The 23,874-nt window shown below is 46.2% G+C and overlaps 1 protein-coding gene across 1 annotated transcript in view; it reads left to right on the forward strand.

The window, feature by feature from the left end:
* LOC306923957 (uncharacterized protein) overlaps nt 1-19,093 on the forward strand; it is a 210,427-nt gene extending 191,334 nt beyond the window's left edge. The window contains exon 3 of the mRNA XM_079502302.1: nt 16,050-19,093. Coding sequence (XP_079358428.1) covers nt 16,050-16,486 — 437 coding nt within the window. The 3' untranslated portion in view covers nt 16,487-19,093. The remainder of the gene's footprint in view (nt 1-16,049) is intronic.
* Nucleotides 19,094-23,874: the final 4,781 nt, after the last annotated feature.

Below are 23,874 nucleotides of genomic sequence, written 5' to 3' on the forward strand. Positions count from 1 at the left end.
GGGTTGTCACATACCAAAAAACAAAATCACACCTGTGTGAAGTGAGGGGTGTACAGGCATAAGTTCCGACATACTAACAGTCCGACAGTCATTAGTCCGACACCCTACCCCAAACACCCTACCCCAAACACCCTACCCCAAACACCCTACCCCAAACACCCTACCCCAAACACCCTACCCCAAACACCCTACCCCAAACACCCTACCCCAAACCCTAACCTAACCTAACCTATAACGCAAGCACGACGCAGCGCATGTCGGACCAACGCACTCACTCAAAACTGGCCATTCATTGTCAATGGAATTCAATATTTGTGTTAGAACAATGTTTGTGTTTACACAAACCCTCAAAGCTGGACATAGGAGGGGCTAGCGCCCCCCAAAACAATAGCAAAATCTACAATCGCTCACCCTATTTTCACCTCATAACACCCACATGCAACTAAGTCAAACTCTGGCTTGAGATGTACATTCTTGCAGAGCAGCACACTCCGGCTCACAGCCAGCCAAGAGTTTGTGTATTCAGGTCACTTTGTACATTCAAAGCAATCACACACACCATGTTTCTCTGCATCTTTAATGATTTAGCTCGCTCTCTCGCTCTCATGCGTGTGCACGTATCCGCACACGCTGGCGTGCACGTGCTCACAGCCTCACGCATATATACTGTACATGCGCATTCAGCCACACACACACACACACACACACACACACACACACACACACACACACACACACACACACACACACACACACACAAACACACTGGGGTGCATCGGTCAAATATTTATGAACAGGAGATGCTGGTGTGCTTATTGTACTTGATATAGCCACAGGCAAGTTCTATTGGTCTTGCTCTGGTTGCATTGCTAGCTTTCAGATGGTATACGTACTGAACTAAACAAAAAAGCAAAATGGTACAAATATAAACCTTGGTATTTGGCCCCAGCTGTGCAGTGATCATTTGCGTGGGATTGTTTTGGTTGTGGTGTTGCTCCACATAGACACGCTGAAGGTAAAGGCCTTGTATGTCAATTTAAATGGATACAAACTGAGCTTTCTTTCTCAAACAAGCGCTTTATGCATGGATGGCACGTAACGGCTAAAGTATGGTTTCCAAACAGGGTTCACAGATGTTCTATTTATATTGTTTGTTAAACGGTGGGGAGTCAACATAACTGCATTGGACCGTGAGCCTACAGTATGTGTACGTCGTAGCCATGTTAAAACAGATCGCTGTAAAACAGCATACAGTATAAACAGCTTATTTCATCTGGCCAGGGACATTTTTACACTAAATTTAGCTTAAGCTGATATGCTCTTTTCCAAGTTGTTAAAGGACAGCTTCACCACTTTTAGAAAGCCCGCAGTTTCTATTAGCTTGGATTCCCCATCGATTATGTCATTGGAAGACAGGTTTCTGAACTGCCCATAGCCCTCATATGAGACACAGACAGAGTAGAAAAAAATGGTGCTATTTTATCATGAACATTAGTGAGGACCAATTAAGATAGGTTGATAAGTGGTGAAGTCATCCTTTAAGAGGTGGTACAGGTCAATGAAAATAAAGCTTGAAGCTCTCACAATTATTACATATAATCACCTAATCGCAATATATATATATATATATATATATATATATATATATATATATATGAGCTAATAAAAAATCTAAATATGTTTATATATAAAGAGTATATTCAATAGTTAAAATAAGTTTTAGATAAATATGACATGATGCACACACAGTACATGCTCACACACGCTCACATTCAGTGGGTATAAATAATTGAAGTCGGTAAATCTCGGCGAAGGAACCAATATACCTCCTGCAGCTGTTAGACAATATGTTTCGGCGAAGCACACCTTGATCCAAACAAAATTCATTTCTCACCATAGCTCATTTCGCAGAGTCGCATCGCACACAGATTCAATAAGCGAGGACTTGTCACCTGCGGGCGTTTCCAAAACCAATCCATACAGGGTGAAAATTGGTTGTGTAGCCTATCACTCTGTTATCTCTGGGACTCCTGCACTATTGACTAGAGTGACCTTATCGATCCGGCAGCAGGTCATTGATCAACTGAGAAGTTGATACGAAAGAAAGATTTGACCAATATTGAGTGGTTCTACTAGTGAGCACGGCGAGTAAGGGAATGTGTGTGTGTGTGTGTGTGTGTGTGTGTGTGTGTGTGTGTGTGTGTGTGTGTGTGTGTGTGTGTGTGTGTGTGTGTGTGTGTGTGTGTGTGTGTGTGTGTGTGTGTGTGTGTGTGTGTGTGTGTGTGAGAATCAATACATATGTTTGCAAGGATGCAGACCAGTGTTCTCGCACGCACGCACGCACGCACGCACGCACGCACGCACGCACACACACACACACACACACACACACACACACACACACACACACACACACACACACACACACACACACACACACACACACACACACACACACAGAGCTATTCAAAAGAATAACGCAGCACACCTAGGACAAGAACCTCTATCAATGCAGCCAAATGTAAGGCAGTGTATAAAGTAGCTTGTTACAGGCCAAGTATTGGAAACCGGTGAGAATGACCGTCGCTGAGAAGCACATTCTGGGTCTCTTCGTTGACGCGATTCTTACATCACTTGGACAGTTATAGACAGGTCTAGATAACCTCATAGATTGGGGCCAGCCGTTACGTTTCTGTTATTTTGCCTGGGCTACATACACGTATTGACTCTCTCCTCCTTCATTGGTTCGGCACCAGGGGGCTTAGTAGGAAATGGATTTGGATCAGGGGGGAGTGGGACTAATTTTAAACTTGTCAGTCAATACATTGATGTCACAGGCAGGAGCAGAGGCGAGACGCTGTTAAATAAGCAAGCAAACGCAGAGAAAACCTATCAAGCAAGAAGAAAACAAGCACAGTATAAAAGTACAGATCTATTTCTCACATCCGTTTCTTTTATTTCAGCGGGTGGTCTTCCTTTGTGCCTTCGCAAAGTGTCAGAGGGTAAATTAATTTTGGGTTTTCACGGAGGTAGGGGCTTTTAGGTTTGCTGCCAAAATGCTGTTTGTTCATTTTTGTATCTTCGCAGCATGTCCTCGGAATGCAGTTTGTTTCAGGGAGATAAAGAGTCGGATATTTGCGTTTCCGTAAACTGCTCAAATATAAAAAATAAATAAATAAATAAATACTTTTTCCCTCTGTATTCTCTTTCCAGTTAGTGAAACTGCACTTAGGTATTCCCAAATGCTGTGCCGGGTCACACAGATGTGCCTTGGTATTTTGTGTCAATTATTGCGATATACAAAAAGTATACTATATACTGTACTTATTGTGCGCACTCATTTCCCAATACGGAGACAAATTCTATACCCTAACATGTCATTATAGACAAAAGTATTATTTTTGTTTTTTACCATTTAAACCCTGTACATACAATACGTGACCACGAGGTCCTCCATGGCTGTATCGGTCCTTTTTTCTCTCTTCACCAAAGCCTTTGCCCCATAGGCCTCATTCTTGTTCACTCTACAAATTTAGCAAAAATTGTAATCTACAAACCCACAACGGGTTGCATCGTGACCCGGCGTGAGCTTGTAGATCAGATATTTTTGCAATGAATAAATGTGTGCCTTGATATTTCGACTTGCCCATTGGATGAGTGAAAAAGTTAGAAAGCCACTTGAGTTATATAACGAAATAGAGTCTATCTATCTTGAGATAAACATATTTTTATCTTTGCCTTTATTTTTTGCCAAGCACCCGCATGCACGCACGCACGCACACACACACACACGCACACACGCACACGCACACACGCACACGCACACGCACGCGCACACGCACGCACACACACGCACCACCTCCGCCTCTTCCTCCTACTTTTCCCGTTCTGTCTTTCTCTCTTTCATCTCCACCTCCCTGTCCTCCCCCGCCCTCTCTCTCTCCCTCTCTCTCCCTCCCATCGTCCTCCTTCCGCGCTTGTGTCGATTAATTAATTGCCGCCTAATTTAATTCCACAAAAAGTAATAACTTGTTTAAGTATGAATAAAGACTGACAAGGCAAAGTTCTAATCTGCCCAAAGTTTAATTAGAGCCGGCGAGGCTCTTTCACATCCAGACGGGGTCTGGTGGGTGGGGTTGGGGGGGTAGGAGGTTGGAGAGGTACGGGGAGGATGGGGGTCTGGTGGGTGGGGTTGGGGGGGTAGGAGGTTGGCGAGGTACGGGGTCTGGTGGGTGGGGTTGGGGGGGTAGGAGGTTGGAGAGGTACGGGGTCTGGTGGGTGGGGTTGGGGGGGTAGGAGGTTGGAGAGGTACGGGGTCTGGTGGGTGGGGTTGGGGGGGTAGGAGGTTGGAGAGGTACGGGGTCTGGTGGGTGGGGTTGGGGGGGTAGGAGGTTGGTGAGGTACGGGGTCTGGTGGGTGGGGTTGGGGGGGTAGGAGGTTGGTGAGGTACGGGGTCTGGTGGGTGGGGTTGGGGGGGTAGGAGGTTGGAGAGGTACGGGGTCTGGTGGGTGGGGTTGGGGGGGTAGGAGGTTGGTGAGGTACGGGGTCTGGTGGGTGGGGTTGGGGGGGTAGGAGGTTGGTGAGGTACGGGGTCTGGTGGGTGGGGTTGGGGGGGTAGGAGGTTGGCGAGGTACGGGGTCTGGTGGGTGGGGTTGGGGGGGTAGGAGGTTGGAGAGGTACGGGGTCTGGTGGGTGGGGTTGGGGGGGTAGGAGGTTGGAGAGGTACGGGGTCTGGTGGGTGGGGTTGGGGGGGTAGGAGGTTGGAGAGGTACGGGGTCTGGTGGGTGGGGTTGGGGGGGTAGGAGGTTGGTGAGGTACGGGGTCTGGTGGGTGGGGTTGGGGGGGTAGGAGGTTGGTGAGGTACGGGGTCTGGTGGGTGGGGTTGGGGGGGTAGGAGGTTGGAGAGGTACGGGGTCTGGTGGGTGGGGTTGGGGGGGTAGGAGGTTGGAGAGGTACGGGGTCTGGTGGGTGGGGTTGGGGGGGTAGGAGGTTGGTGAGGTACGGGGTCTGGTGGGTGGGGTTGGGGGGGTAGGAGGTTGGTGAGGTACGGGGTCTGGTGGGTGGGGTTGGGGGGGTAGGAGGTTGGTGAGGTACGGGGTCTGGTGGGTGGGGTTGGGGGGGTAGGAGGTTGGTGAGGTACGGGGTCTGGTGGGTGGGGTTGGGGGGGTAGGAGGTTGGCGAGGTACGGGGTCTGGTGGGTGGGGTTGGGGGGGTAGGAGGTTGGAGAGGTACGGGGTCTGGTGGGTGGGGTTGGGGGGGTAGGAGGTTGGAGAGGTACGGGGTCTGGTGGGTGGGGTTGGGGGGGTAGGAGGTTGGAGAGGTACGGGGTCTGGTGGGTGGGGTTGGGGGGGTAGGAGGTTGGTGAGGTACGGGGTCTGGTGGGTGGGGTTGGGGGGGTAGGAGGTTGGTGAGGTACGGGGTCTGGTGGGTGGGGTTGGGGGGGTAGGAGGTTGGAGAGGTACGGGGTCTGGTGGGTGGGGTTGGGGGGGTAGGAGGTTGGAGAGGTACGGGGTCTGGTGGGTGGGGTTGGGGGGGTAGGAGGTTGGAGAGGTACGGGGTCTGGTGGGTGGGGTTGGGGGGGTAGGAGGTTGGTGAGGTACGGGGTCTGGTGGGTGGGGTTGGGGGGGTAGGAGGTTGGTGAGGTACGGGGTCTGGTGGGTGGGGTTGGGGGGGTAGGAGGTTGGCGAGGTACGGGGTCTGCTGGGTGGGGTTGGGGGGGTAGGAGGTTGGCGAGGTACGGGGTCTGGTGGGTGGGGTTGGGGGGGTAGGAGGTTGGAGAGGTACGGGGTCTGCTGGGTGGGGTTGGGGGGGTAGGAGGTTGGCGAGGTACGGGGAACCACAGAAAGGCTCTTTCACATCCAGACAGGGTCTGGTGGGTGGGGTTGGGGGGGTAGGAGGTTGGTGAGGTACGGGGTCTGGTGGGTGGGGTTGGGGGGGTAGGAGGTTGGCAAGGTACGGGGAGGATGGGGGTACGGGGAGGGTGGGGTTGGGGGGGTAGGAGGTTGGCAAGGTACGGGGAGGATGGGGGTACGGGGAGGGTGGGGTTGGGGGGGTAGGAGGTTGGTGAGGTACGGGGTCTGGTGGGTGGGGTTGGGGGGGTAGGAGGTTGGCGAGGTACGGGGTCTGGTGGGTGGGGTTGGGGGGGTAGGAGGTTGGCGAGGTACGGGGAACCACAGAAAGGCTCTTTCACATCCAGACAGGGTCTGGTGGGTGGGGTTGGGGGGGTAGGAGGTTGGCAAGGTACGGGGAGGATGGGGGTACGGGGAGGGTGGGGTTGGGGGGGTAGGAGGTTGGCGAGGTACGGGGTCTGGTGGGTGGGGTTGGGGGGGTAGGAGGTTGGCGAGGTACGGGGTCTGCTGGGTGGGGTTGGGGGGGTAGGAGGTTGGCGAGGTACGGGGAACCACAGAAAGGCTCTTTCACATCCAGACAGGGTCTGGTGGGTGGGGTTGGGGGGGGTAGGAGGTTGGCAAGGTACGGGGAGGATGGGGGTACGGGGAGGGTGGGGTTGGGGGGGTAGGAGGTTGGCGAGGTACGGGGTCTGGTGGGTGGGGTTGGGGGGGTAGGAGGTTGGCGAGGTACGGGGTCTGCTGGGTGGGGTTGGGGGGGTAGGAGGTTGGCGAGGTACGGGGTCTGGTGGGTGGGGTTGGGGGGGTAGGAGGTTGGCGAGGTACGGGGAACCACAGAAAGGCTCTTTCACATCCAGACAGGGTCTGGTGGGTGGGGTTGGGGGGGTAGGAGGTTGGTGAGGTACGGGGTCTGGTGGGTGGGGTTGGGGGGGTAGGAGGTTGGCAAGGTACGGGGAGGATGGGGGTACGGGGAGGGTGGGGTTGGGGGGGTAGGAGGTTGGCAAGGTACGGGGAGGATGGGGGTACGGGGAGGGTGGGGTTGGGGGGGTAGGAGGTTGGTGAGGTACGGGGTCTGGTGGGTGGGGTTGGGGGGGTAGGAGGTTGGCGAGGTACGGGGTCTGGTGGGTGGGGTTGGGGGGGTAGGAGGTTGGCGAGGTACGGGGAACCACAGAAAGGCTCTTTCACATCCAGACAGGGTCTGGTGGGTGGGGTTGGGGGGGTAGGAGGTTGGCAAGGTACGGGGAGGATGGGGGTACGGGGAGGGTGGGGTTGGGGGGGTAGGAGGTTGGCGAGGTACGGGGTCTGGTGGGTGGGGTTGGGGGGGTAGGAGGTTGGCGAGGTACGGGGTCTGCTGGGTGGGGTTGGGGGGGTAGGAGGTTGGCGAGGTACGGGGAACCACAGAAAGGCTCTTTCACATCCAGACAGGGTCTGGTGGGTGGGGTTGGGGGGGTAGGAGGTTGGCGAGGTACGGGGTCTGGTGGGTGGGGTTGGGGGGGTAGGAGGTTGGCGAGGTACGGGGTCTGGTGGGTGGGGTTGGGGGGGTAGGAGGTTGGCGAGGTACGGGGAACCACAGAAAGGCTCTTTCACATCCAGACAGGGTCTGGTGGGTGGGGTTGGGGGGGTAGGAGGTTGGCAAGGTACGGGGAGGATGGGGGTACGGGGAGGGTGGGGTTGGGGGGGTAGGAGGTTGGCGAGGTACGGGGTCTGGTGGGTGGGGTTGGGGGGGTAGGAGGTTGGCGAGGTACGGGGTCTGCTGGGTGGGGTTGGGGGGGTAGGAGGTTGGCGAGGTACGGGGAACCACAGAAAGGCTCTTTCACATCCAGACAGGGTCTGGTGGGTGGGGTTGGGGGGGTAGGAGGTTGGCGAGGTACGGGGTCTGGTGGGTGGGGTTGGGGGGGTAGGAGGTTGGCGAGGTACGGGGAACCGCAGAAACGGGGGACAGAGCCAGTAGAGTGATAGAGGGAAGACGGACGGAGAACAGGAAAGAGAGAGGCGGACAGCTTTGCACGTCGTCCACAGTAAGCCAGAATACACAAGGAGAATCACTCCACAATTAATTCATACTCCATAATTATGCAATGTATTCATCCATTTGTTCTCCCCCCCCCCTTCTTCCTTAGTGGTATTCTTGCACAGAGAGGTTCATGTTTCCGTTTGATAGTACCTGCCACCAGCACTCATGGTGCAGTGTTTTTATAGTGTCATTATTATGGAAAATAATTCCACCCACTTATTTACACCTAAAACCGGAATAGTGCTGCGCTCATGCGAGCTTGTACATCTGCTATTTTTGAACATTTCAGAAAAATGTTGAAAGTGTTTGAATTACCAAAACGTGAACCATTGATTTAGAAGGCATGTGTAATATCGGCCTCAGGTTTTAATGGATTAAGTTGAAGTATTTGGGACATGACTAGTCTCTTGAGACAACTGGAGGTCACTGTCTACCAAAATATCTGGTGACATCTACGTTCAGTATGGGGGCTAGAACAGCAGCCATTAACAAACCTACGCCTAGCCTACTGCTTTGAAAACCAATCCTGATACCGTCCCCGACTCCCAATATGAAGGATTGCCCTGTAGCCGTTGCATTGGTTTTTACATTTCCAAATTGCTTCCACGCATGTCACATGAATTAAGATGTCCCCAGGCATGTTGGTACTAGGCAGAGATCTCTGATTGTCTGGCTATTCAATGCTATATAGGACCTGGGATAAATTAACACACAATGAACAATACAGTATTACACACAATTCTATAAATATACATTCAGTATACTGTACCGTACCGTACACACCCACGCCCCACTCAGGGTCCGGGGCCACTATGCAGGGTGTCCCCCTTGTGGCTATAAATGAGGTTCTGGTTGAAAATCAATTGCCTGTGAGTATTACAGTGGTATACATTGAGGTGGCTGCATGCATTATGCTGGCCCCAGAGGGGAATGCACCATCACATGGATGACAATTATTGTTGAAGGTGAGTGTGTGTGTGTGTGTGTGTGTGTGTGTGTGTGTGTGTGTGTGTGTGTGTGTGTGTGTGTGTGTGTGTGTGTGTGTGTGTGTGTGTGTGTGTGTGTGTGTGTGTGTGTGTGTGTGTGTGTCAGTTTGATCTATACGCATGCATACAGAGGCGGTTTGTAGACCTGCAGCCTGAGTAACATGACGTTACGTCGTGGTGATAAGGAGTCTCCCCATCTCTCCAGCTCTTTAATAAACAGGACACACATTTTCAGGTATAGGTGGCAAACCTTCAGCCAGTCAGAATAGACCCTTTTATTTTATTTATTTTATTTTTTATTTTAGTTCATTTGATCATCTTCACAGTATAAGTACAAATTATACATCAACATAAAACTGAGAAACCGGAAACTGTTACATAAAGGTGATCAAAAGCAATAGGCTGAAGCTAAAAGCTTATATAAGTGCCTATTATTTTAGATACTCAACATAGTTATCAGATTCACAATACATAAATCAGAGTACCCATTTATCAGCTTCAGTGTTCCAGTTCCAATTTTGTCTGCTCATTTCTTCGTGTCATCACCTCCAATTTCACTTGTTTAATCTGTATCCTGTCTGAGTTCTCTATCCTGATTGCATGAAATTGCAAAAAGAAAAAATACATTTTCTGTTTAAGCTGGAGAGACATGGACACTCCTGTTACTGAACAAATACTCTATCAATGAATCCTAAAATATAGAGCTATTTAACACTCATTTTATCACTTATCCTAACTTTAAATTGCCATGTTGCCATCATAAAAACATCACTGCCAGTCCTCTCCCATATACGGTACGTTCTAACTGCACATTTGAACTTCAAAGTAATTAATGATATTAATATTTCAAGTGAAGAGTTCCTTTGTGTACTTTTGATTCCATTCATCCTGCAGGACAGTGGTGAGTATAAGGGGGAAGCAGGGGATTTCCTCCGCTAGCCGTGTTAGCATATCTCTAGGAGTGAAATGATGGAGCAGGGGAAAAAGATGAGCGGAGAAGAGAGGGGGCCCCATACGTCTCCTTTCTTTACTCTGGTAGATGGCACAAAATGTCAGATACTCATCTGGAAATTATTTCCATTTTATTAGGCTGACATCTTCCTGAGCAGCGACTGTGAAATCTAATTAGTTTGGCAAGAAAATGGTGGCCAAGGTAGGAGAGCGTATTATGTAGTGAGAGGGGAGAGCCAAGGGAAGCGCTCCTAGGGACTTGGCAGAGGGCTGGAGAGGGTCCCAGGGGTTAACTAGAACTCAGGAGCGCAGATAAGGCAGCTGGAGGAAAACTCAGGAGATCTACTCCATTTTAAATAGCCTTGTCTAATAGAGGCAACCTTGAATTCAGTGTTCTGGCCCTCTGACAGCGCACAGGCCTCATGAACATCATTGTACAGTACAGCAGAGGAGAGAGAGATAGGAATTCCTCCATGAGCATACGTATAAGGACCCATAACTTTCAGACTTTTCCCACAAGTCTTGCATAGATAGAATCACCTTATACTGTAGTTAGTGTTATCAACAGTAACAGCCAACTGTTCCTGTTTATGCCTTAGTCACTATAATGAGCTTGTAAATATAACTCTGTCAGTTACATTTTGTGTACAGGTAAAAAGTTACTTTTGTCTGCATGGTTCCTCTGACATTGCAGCAGCAGCATTTTCTGCAGCATACTGTAAAACTGATGAACTTAACACGGTGAAGGTTTCCATATCATCACTTTTGATCACACGCTGCCGTCCCTGCTGGCTTTGATGTGAGTTGGATCTGACCCTGCCTGTGTGTCAACCACAGGAAGCCGTTATTAGCGAAAAGCTCCGTTGATCCTTAGATCTCAGACATGAAGTGTGCCACCACCACCACCACCATCTCCTCACCCGGCCTAAATGTTTCCTTCCATGGGGTTGGCCAATTAGTCCACCTCAAATGAGTGGCAATTAATTCCTGTGCTTGATTAGGAGCAACATGACCCCTCCAACCCCCTGCTAAATTCTGTGATTAGTACTACTCACTGCTACTTAGGTCCTTGAACTGGGGGTCATGCTCTGATTGGCCACATCTTTTTCTTCCCAAGGTATCAGTATATTCTACCAAGCAGTTATGATGGCCTATAGGACTAGTAGCATGCCAAAGTTTGTGCTATTGCCATTGAGAATGCATTGGGCGTTTAAGTTAAATAACTCAGAAACTACAAATCATTTCAAAGTAAAAAGTTCCAGCATTTGTCTCCACAGTAAGCTGAATTATAAAATGTGTGAATGGAGTTTCTAGGTGAAAGTGATTTTTTGACGTGCCATAGAGCTGCCATTGAGCCCCATTATAAATTTCTCAAATTTGAAAGCACTATATTTCTAAAACTATGAAACATTTCAAAGATTCCTTTGCAGGCAAACATGTCCACCGTAAGATGAACCTAAATAGGTTTGAATGGGGTTTCTAGGTGTAAGTATGTAGGACTAGTAGCATGCCAAAGTTCGTGATATTGCCATTGAGAATGCATTGGGCGTTTAAGTTAAACAACTGAGAAACTACAAATCATTTCAAAGTAAAAAGTTCCAGCATTTGTCTCCACAGTAAGCTGAATTATAAAATGTGTGAATGGAGTTTCTAGGTGAAAGTGCTTTTTTGACGTGCCAATATCTGCCATTGAGCCCCATTGTGAATTTCTCAAATTTGAAAGCACTATATTTCTAAAACTATGAAACATTTCAAAGATGTATTGTCAGTCCACCGTAAGATGAACCTAAATAGGTTTGAATGGGGTTTCTAGGTGTAAGTATGTAGGACTAGTAGCATGCCAAAGTTTGTGCTATTGCCATTGAGAATGCATTGGGCGTTTAAGTTAAATACGGGGGGGACATATTTTGACAGCAGAAACTGCCTGTCATAATTTCTCCCCCCTCCCTATTCCACAGCCCCCCCAGGTACATTATATATTTAAACTATTTTCAGCAATGGTACACTTGTTTTTTCAGTGGGTAGATCTTGTTGAGCTGGTCATTTTGAAAGTAGATCTCACGTCATAAATGTGTGGGCACCCCTGGCCTATACTGTACATGCTGGTCAAACTCTAATATGCAATACTGTAATACTCCAGTGCGCACGGCTTGGGAGAAAAGCACTTAAAGGGGAATACCACTCATTTTCAACATTTTACTATGTCATTAATATACCTTAGAGCTGTTGTGTGGAAATAATTAAAAAAAAGTCCCCCGTTCTGTGTTTCCTAGAACTGGAACAAAAATCATTAACATGGTGAAGTACATCTTGATGACATCATCAAGATGTACTTCACAATGTTAATGATTTTTCACAGGCTTTTCACAAACACAGAATGGGGGGACTTTTTTATTATTTTCACACAACAGCTTAATTACATAGTAAAAAAGAAAATGTTGAAAATGAGTGGAATTCCCCTTAAAAAGACACATTTTACACTGAACCACTTCCACATGATTTTGCATTTTTTCCAAGCGCCTTGCACTTGTCTGGGAAGGGCGTAAAAAATGCAAAGCGTGCGTGCGTGCGTGCGTGCGTGCAGAGCCGGACTTACCGCTGGGCTAGGGTGGGCTGCAGCCCGGGGGCCCCCGACCAGGGGGGCCCAAAAAAAAAAAATTCCAGCCTCGCGGCTGCGCCGCTCGGCCGCTCCGCTGCGCGCCCCAAGAGGGGCCCTCAAATTTGCTCCAGCCCGGGGGCTCTCAGCAAGGTAAATCCGGCTCTGCGTGCGTGCGTGCGTGCGTGCGTGCGTGCGTGCGTGCGTGCGTGCGTGCGTGCGTGCGTGCGTGCGTGCGTGCGTGCGTGCGTGCGTGCGTGCGTGCGTGCGTGCGTGCGTGCGTGCGCAGGGTCACTACTCAGCAGCACTCTCTTATGTATACTGTAGCTAAGGGTTTGGATGCATACGAACCAACAAAAAGACAGAAAATCCTACTGTAGCTCCTTTTTAAAAAGGGACAATGAATGTCAATTATGCATGACGCAGAGGCATTTTGTGAAATAAGCTGGTAGAAGTGCACAGTGCACAGCCCTCTCTCCCCTCCTCTGGCCTTGAGTATCAAAGAATAATCTAATGTCATGCACAGAAGAAAGGTTACTTTCTGCATACACATTGATATTTCTGCTCCAATCTCTGACCTTTTCGATTAAACTGTGATTTCTATTAAATGTGAACACAGATGTCTCAGGGCCCTGCGTCAGTCTGTTATATTAGCTCGCGTTATGCCATTTGTAAAAAAGGAAGGTTGTAATTACATTGTATTTGTACATGTAAATGTAATCCTGTTTCACACACTATTTGATACAATCGTGCATCTAAACAACACATTAAGATATATTTCTGGTACTATATAAACTATTCGTGACTCTTGATATTACATCCACTACTCACCGTTGTACATTGACATGATTTAAGCGGTTGAAGTCCAAAGTTAATGTTAACCATTGCGCGGTTAATGGATGTTTGAAATCAATGGAATCTAATTGCATCCTCAAAGAAAGAAAGAAAGAAAGAAAGAAAGAAAGAAAGAAGATGACGATCCTGTAATATATATATATATATATATATATATATATATATAAACAAAACTAGCGTCATTTGTATTGTTTTTTTTGGGCGTAGTGATACGTATGGACACAAAAAACATAGTTCCGTGTGATAGAGGGGTCAACACCTAACGAAAGTTGCACTATATGGTAGAAATAGGTCAACAATACAAATGATGCAAGTATTTCATACAGCTTAAGTTAAAAAATTCTGAACTATCCCATTAAACCCAGGCATACGCATTTTTGGCAGGCCGGGTGTAGAAGATGGTATATTTGAAAATAAAACTGTAGTTGTTGAAGGTTTGATCTGGAGTGGAGTTAGTCCAGTGCAGTCAGAGTTCAGCAGCTCCTGTGGTGAAAAGAATCTCTCCAGCTCTGGTAGTGGTTTGTTTATTTCACTGGATCAAATATTTCACCGGATCAAAGCCGTTGTTATGCTCTATTGGGTCTATTTGATTGACTTGGTTGAGTCGGTTCTAGCGGCCTTCACAACATTCGGCACGGCGACTCGCTTGCCTGCGGTGCCTCTCGTCCAATGCTTAACGGTGCATGCACGCCACATAGGTAAGGTACGGCGGATGAATAACATGAAGGAATGGCGGATTCGCACACGCCCCGACATATTGTTTGCAAATGATGAACGCATAGATGGCCATTGTTTGTTGTTTGAAATTCTTTATTTAGGAATACCCCATTGAGATATAGTATCTCGTTTTCGAGAGGGTCCTCAAATTCATTGTTAATTAAAACTCAGTGTTAATGCCACTGTTATACCAAGAACGCAAACAACTGGTTTGTGTCCTTTGAATAATGTCATGAGACCAGAGAACGCATATTTCTAATACGAGATGGACTTGTACTTGAGGTCACGTGATCACACACTGCAACTCGCTGCTCTCAAATTGACTGTGCATGTCTCAGTCAAGACAGCAGGACCACATGTCTGAGAACATCAGAGCATTTTTTTCCTCAAACTCACTGTATCATTTATGCAGCACGCTGATACACACCAACAGGGGAAACACACACACAGGGCACGCACGCACTCACGCACGCACGCACGCACGCACGCACGCACGCACGCACGCACGCACGCACACACACACACACACACACACACAGGGGAAACACACACATACACACACGTGAAATGAAATGAAATGAAAAATATGTTTTTCACACTTGTAGAGCATACCCACGGTCATAATGAGGACACAGATACATCATTTTTTTGTTTATTCTCATGTCAAAAGTCCCTAATTTGTTGTTGGATTTTAATTGCTTCCTGTAATTACAAAGCTACCGCGTGATGACACACAGCTAGACCTTTATGAATATAAATTAATTTGATTTCATTCACCTGTTTGAGTCCCGATCCTGCTGCGTTATTTATCTAACTCAAGATGATGGCCAGACATTGGAGGTGGGATATAAGCCTATTGGAGGTGGAATTTAAACCCATTGGAGGTGGAAAACAAGCAATGCAACCCATACAAGTGCTGCTAGAATTTCTCCCATCTCTCCATGAGTTCAGAGATCCCATAGCCCAGCTGACACTGTGATTAGTCCACGAAAACCACACCCCTGTTTATGCAAAAACGTCAGCAATAAAGCCATTCCATGACATCTTTAATAGAATTTCCATTGCATTTTCAGTATACCTTTACTGCTCCCTTTTCCCTTTCTGCATAACACAGTTTGAAGTAATAAATATCCTCACATTGTTTTTTTGTTTGTTTGTTTGTTTTTTACTTTTAAAAGTAATCTGTCTGTTATTCTATCTAGTATACAGTTTGGGAAGTGAACAGTGGTAATGATTGGGGGCTGGGGATGGGTAGGCTACTACTATACAGAGAAGGTTCTGTTGTCAAATAGTAGTTTGGAGCAGTTCATTAAAAAAGCAATAAATTAACGTGAACCAGTTCATTGGGGAATATGACTATTCCCCTAGGGCTTAGTTCAAAACTCAAAATGGTGTCATCATGTCAACGCAAACTAGTTCATTTTAATCTGTGTGAAGTTAACTTTACGCTAGTTCTTGTGAAGTGAGAACTTGCACAACACTGGACCTGAAAATTGTACAAAGATTACTTTGCATCTATTCAACATAATTGATTTTCTCCAGCTTGTATCACATATTTGTCCTGCATGTTTTTCCTTTGGTAAATGTAGAACGCATAAACACAAAACAACAACGTTTGCAAACTAGACATACTGTAGTTCCCCAACTTATCACATCATACCAAATCACCCTATAATGGAAATGTGGAATCCAACTGAAACCACTACTTTAAAACAGTGGTCTTGTTTAAATAGTACACCCAAATATGAATGTATTATTCAGAAGCACACAAATAATAACTTTATAATGAATAATGTATTAGTCCAAATATCATGTGTTACTCAGAGTCAGAGGAAAACCTTATACAGTATCTCACTCAAACCAAATTTAGAGTACATTTAAAGGAAAACCTTTTCTAGATACTGGAAGACGCAAGCAAGCATGCACGCAAGCATGCCTGCACGCATGCATGCATGCATACACACATTGATTAAGAAAAATTGTGAAATTGTGTCAGAGATCACTATTTTTGTGCAACAACTTTTGTAATGCTCCACTTTATTTATACGATCTTGCTGTTCTTTGTTTCTTGTTTCCGACCTCAGACCTCAGGCCCCTGCCCGATGTGGCGATGACCGGAAACTGCACACACGAGTGCACGGAGTTCGGCCACTCTGACGCCTGCTGGATGCCTGGGCAGCCTTCCCCCAACAGCAAGATCCCCCAGAACGCCCCCAAGCTCTCCACCTTTGTGCCTTACCAAGAGATGGAGGGGCAGGATCACCTCATGGCCAACGGCAGCCCAAAGCCCATGGCGGAGGAGCGCGGCGGTGGGAGCATGGGAGGAGGTGGCGGCGGAGGCAGCGGAGGCCCCAAGGTGGCCAACATGCGCTTCATGACCCCGTACACCAGTGCCTACGGGGGTGGCGACTCCTCCAGCAAAGACTGTGCCCTGGAGGAGATCCCGCTGAGCCAGGCCGTTGAATATCACTCTGCCACGACCCCCACCACCCAGAGCTCCAAGAGGGAAATCTACCTGTGATGGCATTAGCCCAGTCCTTCCTCCCCAGGCCCCAACCTTAAAGCGCCCAGCCACTTTTTCTCCTTATACATGAGCTACACCGTTGCTGACCCTGCTCCTGTCCAAGGATAGCGGTCAGGCCTTCCCTCCTTCACTGCCCCTGTGCCTAGCCGCTGTGTTGTCTCACAAGTGCCACAGTGACACCCCCTCCCCCCCCTTTCCTTTTTATATCTGCATCCACCGTGCGAGGCTTAGAACTCCCCGTCCCCCTCCTCCTCCCCCTCCCTGCCCCTCCCCTCCTGCCACTAGAAACCAATCAAAATGTAAAATAGAATCAGTTTAAATCAATTGAAGAAAAAACACAGCAGGAAGAACTGTTGTAACAGGAATGTAAACATCACTATTGTTTGGACATTGTGGTAATTTAATGGGAAACTATTTAGCTACTTTTATGTATTTGAGTTGGAGTTTTGTGTGTTTTAGGAGTTTGTTGCTGTGTTGGACCTGATAAAAAGAAAATGTGCAGGTGTAAGAAGAATCTTGTAAATCCTATGATATACTGTGTATTGCTATATCCATCATACATTTCTTCTGTTTTTATTTGATTATTATTATTTTTTGCCTTTTTAGTTTTTCAAAGGTCACTTTTTATGAACAACAGGATCTGGGTATATAGTTTGGGCAAATGTTGTGGCTATACAACAAGTCCCAATCTGCTGGGAACAGTGTGCAGTCAACAAGAGACATTCACAGAAATACATTTGTTTCCCAGTCTCTACTCTAGAATAGTGAGTTTTTATTTTTTTTCTCTCTCTCTTTTTGCTGTGAAGAGTTTTTCCCCCTCATTGTACAGAGCTGTAAATACTACAAACAATGACCATGTGAACTCTTGCAGTACGTTCTCCTTTATTTGGATGTATAGAACTATGGAACAGTTATTGGGGTCATAGCCCTTAAGACAATGTGGAACCTTTGATGGACGGATTTGGAAACATCCTCAAAATATACAGGGGGACAATACTGTGTGTAACACGCAGAGGATGTTGACACTTAAAGACAACAACTTTTTTTCTTTTTGTTTTCTGTATTTTTCTTGTTTTATTTGCATTTACAACATTGTTGAATTTAGATATAAGAAGAAAAAATATATACTGGGGGAAGAAAATGCTGTTAGTTTAACCGTTGGTTCCGGTGAATGTTCCGGTGAATGTCACCTTTCGTTTGTCGGGTCCCAGGCTACTACTGTACATTCCCCTAGTATGACCTCAAACTGGGGGGTATTTTGGCTGAAACAGGCTCTTATATACTGTACTAAACAGGAAAGGAGGAGCTTTGTTCTTTGCATATAGGTCACTGTAGCGTACGTAGTTCAGTGGTCACTCAAACTTTTTCATCTAGCCTATTTGGCCACGGACGCCCATCTGAAAATATTTTGTGTCAGCAACCCCCATACAAGATGTTGTGTTTCAACTTCTGGGGGAAAAATATATAGTAGGGGAGTGTTTAAACACATTTTGCTGGTGACCCCCTGGAACCCCGTCAAGGATCCCTGGGGGTCCCTGCACCCCACTTTGAGAACCACTGACCTACTTTGTTCCTTGGTACAGTTTCCTACCAGCATCCTGTGCTTTACTAAATCGTGTGAAATTGAGCCAATTGGTAGCCAGGTTAGCAGAACCTTACTATGGGTTCTGGCTTGTAAAGGTGGCTTGGTTTGTAGATATGGTGGAAATTAATAGGTCCTCCAGTGCAGAACCTGTACACACCAAGCCCGGAACATGTACGCACCAAGCCCAAAACACAGCAGCATGATAAGATAACGCCTAATTACACCTGGAGGCTGGCATCATTAGCGGTGATAATTTCTACCAATAAAAATGAGCTGACTCTTCTGCCAGCATAAGAAGATAATTTGGAGATTCTTATTTATAGTTGCTGACAGTACTGTGGGATTTTATCTGTGATTGACAATGATTGGACTAATGAGAACACATTAGTGCACAGTAGATAAGGGAGAAAAAAAAGTATAAGAAACTACCTAATGGCATGCCACAGTGACAAAGGAAACGTTTTTATTCCAAAATCAGGAGGAGAGGAGCACATGAAAGGGCAGGTAGGCTTCTCTCACTGACAGTCTAATGCAACATGGTGCTGTTGTAGGGTCATGCAGCTAGGGGCCATGCAGTGTCAACAATTGCTACTGGAATGTGTAATAGATGCTCTTGAACGCTTGTGCATTCAGTTTCTCTGCTTTTTTTTAATGTAGAGCTCTCACGCTTTCAACCAGGTGTCCCTATTTTGGACATTGAAAAATAGCAAAAATAGCAGATCTACAAGCACGTCATGTCGCACTGTGAGCTTATAGAATGGCTATTTTCGCTATTTGTCATATGGAAAAAGTGTATCGAGCTTAAGTGGTTTGATTTTGTTGTATATGTTTGCTTTTCAGTTGCAAATATTAGATGTGCTGCAGGGTACCGTACTGTATGTGTTGCTTCTCTGAATATATTCCCCTTAAAACTCCTCATAACATATTCTCAAAGTCGCGGTGATGATTTGACTTATCATCAACACCCCAGCCTGCTCAGGCGCCACATCATGTCCTCTGATCCACTGCCTGGCTGATCTCCTGCACACAGAGCACTCTCCCAGGCACGTAACTCAACTGCCAGTCAACCAATCCACAATCCCCAAGTGACAGAGATTTAGAGTTCATGTACAACGCTCGCACATTCAACACATCTCCTCTGGCCATTTAACACCCACAGAGATCTTTGATAGATAATTCGTAGATCAAACACACTGGCCCACATTGAGCCACGGGGCTTTCTCCCCTTGTGGTGTTTCACCACCAGCAAACAACTCATTTTTCTCCTGGATAGACCCTGTGATCCCCCGGTGGCCTGCCTTCCTCACCCCTGCCCTGGTCCGTCTTAGCTTATCGGAGCGAGGGGAGGCCACAGAACCACTGGCCCGGGGTCCCCATCTCCTCTGTTGACACAGCTGAATCCCCGGGGCGTGAAGGGTGCGCATGTGTTATTTGCTGTGTATCCTCCTCTGAGTGGAGGGAGCGAGACAGATATGAAGCTGTGTATCCTCCTCTGAGTGGAGGGAGCGAGACAGATATGAAGTGAGAGTGAATGATTGTGCAGGGAGGTCATGTGGCACCAATTAACCCCAACTATTTGGCACCAATTAACCCCCAAAGATAGGGGTGACCTTTGAGATGCTGCGCTATTTGCTTTACCTTAACCTTTGAGGTGATACGGAGCACAAAGGTGAAATTTGAGCGGGGTCAGCGAGCGTGTGGATGGGCAGCTTATAGTGTGTGGAGTGTGGTGTGATTATGTGTGGGCCTGTGTTCCTATCTTTCTCTGTGTGTGCGTGCGTGCGTGCGTGCGTGCGTGCGTGCGTGCGTGCGTGCGTGCGTGCGTGCGTGCGTGCGTGCGTGCGTGCGGTCTGTTATTCTGTGTGCTCGCACATGTGCCTTTTGTTAAAGTTGGTGTTATTAAGGTGCAGCACACAAAACCTACCTTGGCTCCTGAGTCCTTGGTCTCAAGGCATCTCCTGACAATCCCCCAAACACCCAATCCTGGGGGAGAATCCTGCAGTATACACCCATGAGAGCTGCTGTCACAGTGACTGACAGGTATTGTGTGTGTGTGTGTGTGTGTGTGTGTGTGTGTGTGTGTGTGTGTGTGTGTGTGTGTGTGTGTGTGTGTGTGTGTGTGTGTGTGTGTGTGTGTGTGTGTGTGTGTGTGTGTGTGTGTTTCTGTTGTGTGTGCAGGCGCCCATGTGCATCTAGGCATACATGCGTGCATACATGTGCGTAAACACTATTGAAACTGCATATTGACTCTGGGGCACAGCATGCCTATGTTTGCTCTGTTTATTGGCTGTTTTGTGGCTATTTTCTCCCTGTTATGCATAAAGCATGTGCGGCTTCTCACCACTATGAGTCGGCTTCTGCTTGGTCACAAAACACAGACTATAGGCCTAGCATAGAATTTATTCACCACACCTTCTGCATATTTCTGCCCATATGCCTGTATCTTTCCTACAGTATGCCCAGCGATGTTTAATTTACATGTTCTCCCCCAAAGTCACACATTGGTTCTCATGAAAAAAGTGTACAGATTACAAGTGTGATTTTCTCATAAATGACAGTTCACTGTATTGAATTAAATGTAATTGCTATGGGTAGCTAAAGTCAGTCTGGTTTAGAAAAGGATTTCCTCCTTGATTTATAGTTGATGGTGTTGCCCTTAAATGGAGTTAAAGTGCACATTTCGACTCCTCTCCCTCTCCTTTGTGATTTAGTTCAGGTGTGTATCGACATTGGCACAGCCGGCTGGCTGACTGGCATAGCATTCTAAAGGTATAAAACTCAGAGCCAACTGAAGGGTGGATTAGTTTTAGCATCCTGAATTCACCATGTCGTCTTGCTCCAATCCAAACTCACCATACGTGTGTTCATGGTTCTGTCAGTAGAACTGATGACAGTGAGTAGTATACATAATAAAGGTGCATAGGCCTACTGTATGCTTCACTTTGTGAAATGTTACACCACAACTGGAAATACTGATCGGTTCTGGAGACTTTCTCAACACTTGCTCTGCGATTTCAGAACCATGCCTTATACTGAACATGACCAACTCTAATAATGACATGAGCTCCCTGTCCAATCTTTAGCTATCGAAAGCAACTTGTGCGGTTCATGCTACGAAGCAAATCGCAATGCAGCGTTAAGTTCGCAAACTGTTTTCTTCACTGCCGTTTATGTCAGTTCACTGCCACAGCGAGTTACACCAATAGAAACCACCGGGGAATTTTACATTTCTCTTTCGCAACGTCATGCATATAGCGGCATGAGCTATGATTTTCGTGGGGGCATGCAGTCTGTATAGTACATGTAGATAAACCCTGTTCTAGACAGCTCAGCCTTCAGCCATGCCATGAAGAATATGTTAATTTTCTCTCCACACTAATGCTTTCTGTGTCAGCTTTGATCTTGATAAACATGAAACATGGGGAAATAGATTTTCATGATATGACAGCCAGGATATTAGAATATAACATATGTCTCAAATGATGACAGGGTCTTTCCAAAATGGATTTTGATATTTCCAGGTAATGTGTTGTATTTTGTTGCGTAGGCGTATATCATACTGTTATGTTATACAATGCGTAAATAGATGGAAAAAGATAGAGGCGGGTATCTGTTGCCAAGTGGCTTCAGCTGGGCATGAAAAGTCAACTTTATAAATATATACATTTGTGTTGTTGTCGCAATTGTTTTATCAATGTTATGAAATCAACACTGCTATTAGACATAATGAATATAAATGGTCGTTACTGTTTTTTTTTCCAGAAGCGGCAGATTTTTGGCTTTGTAAATGATGTATCACGTTTCTGACAAGGCAGACTGTTTTCTATGTTTTCTTTTTCCTTATTCCATCTTAAACAAACATCTCAAAGCTTAATTCGACACGCCTGAAAAATCGAACATTCTTGGGAAATTAGGAATTGCTTAAGAGACACCAGGGAAGGCATCTGTAATTTGTTAGGGACTTAGGGTGAAAAAAAGAAAAGAAAATCATTTGGTCTCCATGTTTGTTAACTGGCCTATAACGTCATTGCTCAGCCATTTTGATGCCACACCCTAAAGATATTAACATAAGAGATATTAACATAAGAGATATCCTATAGATGTGAAATGGAGCCTTTCTGGAGCAGAAGTAAGAAGAAAACAAAGGGACACAGCTGCCAAATCACTTTTGTCTTTACAGAGAGAGTCCACATTTGTAGCCTAATTGTTGATTGGTTATATTTATATAGGAACAATGCTAGTGAGGCCTTGTTTTTTGTACAGTTTTATGTACATGCAAGTGTAGCTTTTTAAAAAACAAATACCTGAAGGAAAAAACAACAACTGAATTGTACCATAATTCTCTAAAAGTAGGTTCTATATTAGAGAGTGAATGAGTTGAGCATTGGGTGACGTTGCTGTCCCTCCTATACTGTAACTATTCCATTGGCTTTAACCACTGTTCTATCTCCCACAACTCTTTCTCTCTCATGTCCCTTCCCAGGTTGAGTTTGTTAAACGGTAGTTTTTACAGAAATTGGGTCATTGTTGGTTTTAGCGTCATCTCTTCTGGTTTGATTGACATCCGCATGCTTGAAAAAAAATATGTGGTCTTTTATTTTTGCTGAGCAAATCAAAGAAATGATATCTTGTAATTATTCCTTCCTTATAGCTTTACAATAAAAAAAACATTTGAAAACAGTGAAAAGAAACAAACATGCACACTTCTGTTATTGTTTCATGGTGTTGTGTCACACTCGGTACAAGTAAATGTTGTCACGTTTTCTGCCGTACTCATTTTGTTCTCGCAATGAGATGCAAAGCTGAAAATGCAGCAATCCTATGTTGGAGTATTATTGGATTCCACTTCAGGAAATTGACTCGTGAGTCCTCAAGCTACTGTTGTGCCCCGCAGCGAGACTCCCAATCACATTTCAATAAAAACAAACCCAAGTGCATATGAGAAATATCACAAGCACTCAGAGGAAGGTGCTTATGACACAAGGCTTAAATAGCACTGTTTCATCAAATTGCAAACAGCAAAATTTAAATTCTGAGGGAAATTATTAAATTAATCTCATATAGAATTTCAGTATGAGTAAACTAGACAACAGGTCGGTTCAGGTTTATTTGTTATATGTATAGATACAGAGTATAAATCCACCAGGTACTGTATATAGTATATCTCCACCAGGCCAGGTGGGCTATTTTCAATTGATCGGTCAATGATTGTGAATTTGTCCGTAGGTTTTCATGACCCTCTACCCTTTCATACGGTTTGGCCTGGAGCGCCAACAGAAGGATACTAAGAATATGATTTTAACTGTTTACATAATTCAAAATTGTGGGAGATCTAAAGGTCATAGGTCAACGTGACAAATGTGTTCCTCATGAGGAGACACATGTGTATTGAAGTTTGCAAACGGTTCATCAGCTATTCCTGTTCAAATTTGCATATTAAATTGAGTGCTATATAGGGCCACCCTTTGGCCAATGGTTGTGGGTTTCGTGTCTTCAACATTTGGCATTTATCTCTTATTGCAGGGTTTCGTAAAAAGACTTTAAACTATTTCTAAATGTGTAATCTTCCAAGCTGCTGTAGCACAGGCTAAAGTTGCGTCATTGTTGCATTTTTCTTCGGGTTCTGGTAGCATTCACACTGCACTTTGTCAAGCAGATGAAACATTGTAAGCAAATGTCACACAGTTGAAACTGTATTGGACAGACTTTCCAAGGGAAACCCACTGACATCCCCTGACCTTCCAGGGGTCTGTACTATGAAGTTGGAGTTGGGGGTTTGGCAGAGTGTAGAGGAGGAGAG

Source organism: Electrona antarctica (genome assembly GCF_951216825.1).
Source record: "Electrona antarctica genome assembly, chromosome: 1".
Taxonomy (NCBI): domain Eukaryota; kingdom Metazoa; phylum Chordata; class Actinopteri; order Myctophiformes; family Myctophidae; genus Electrona; species Electrona antarctica.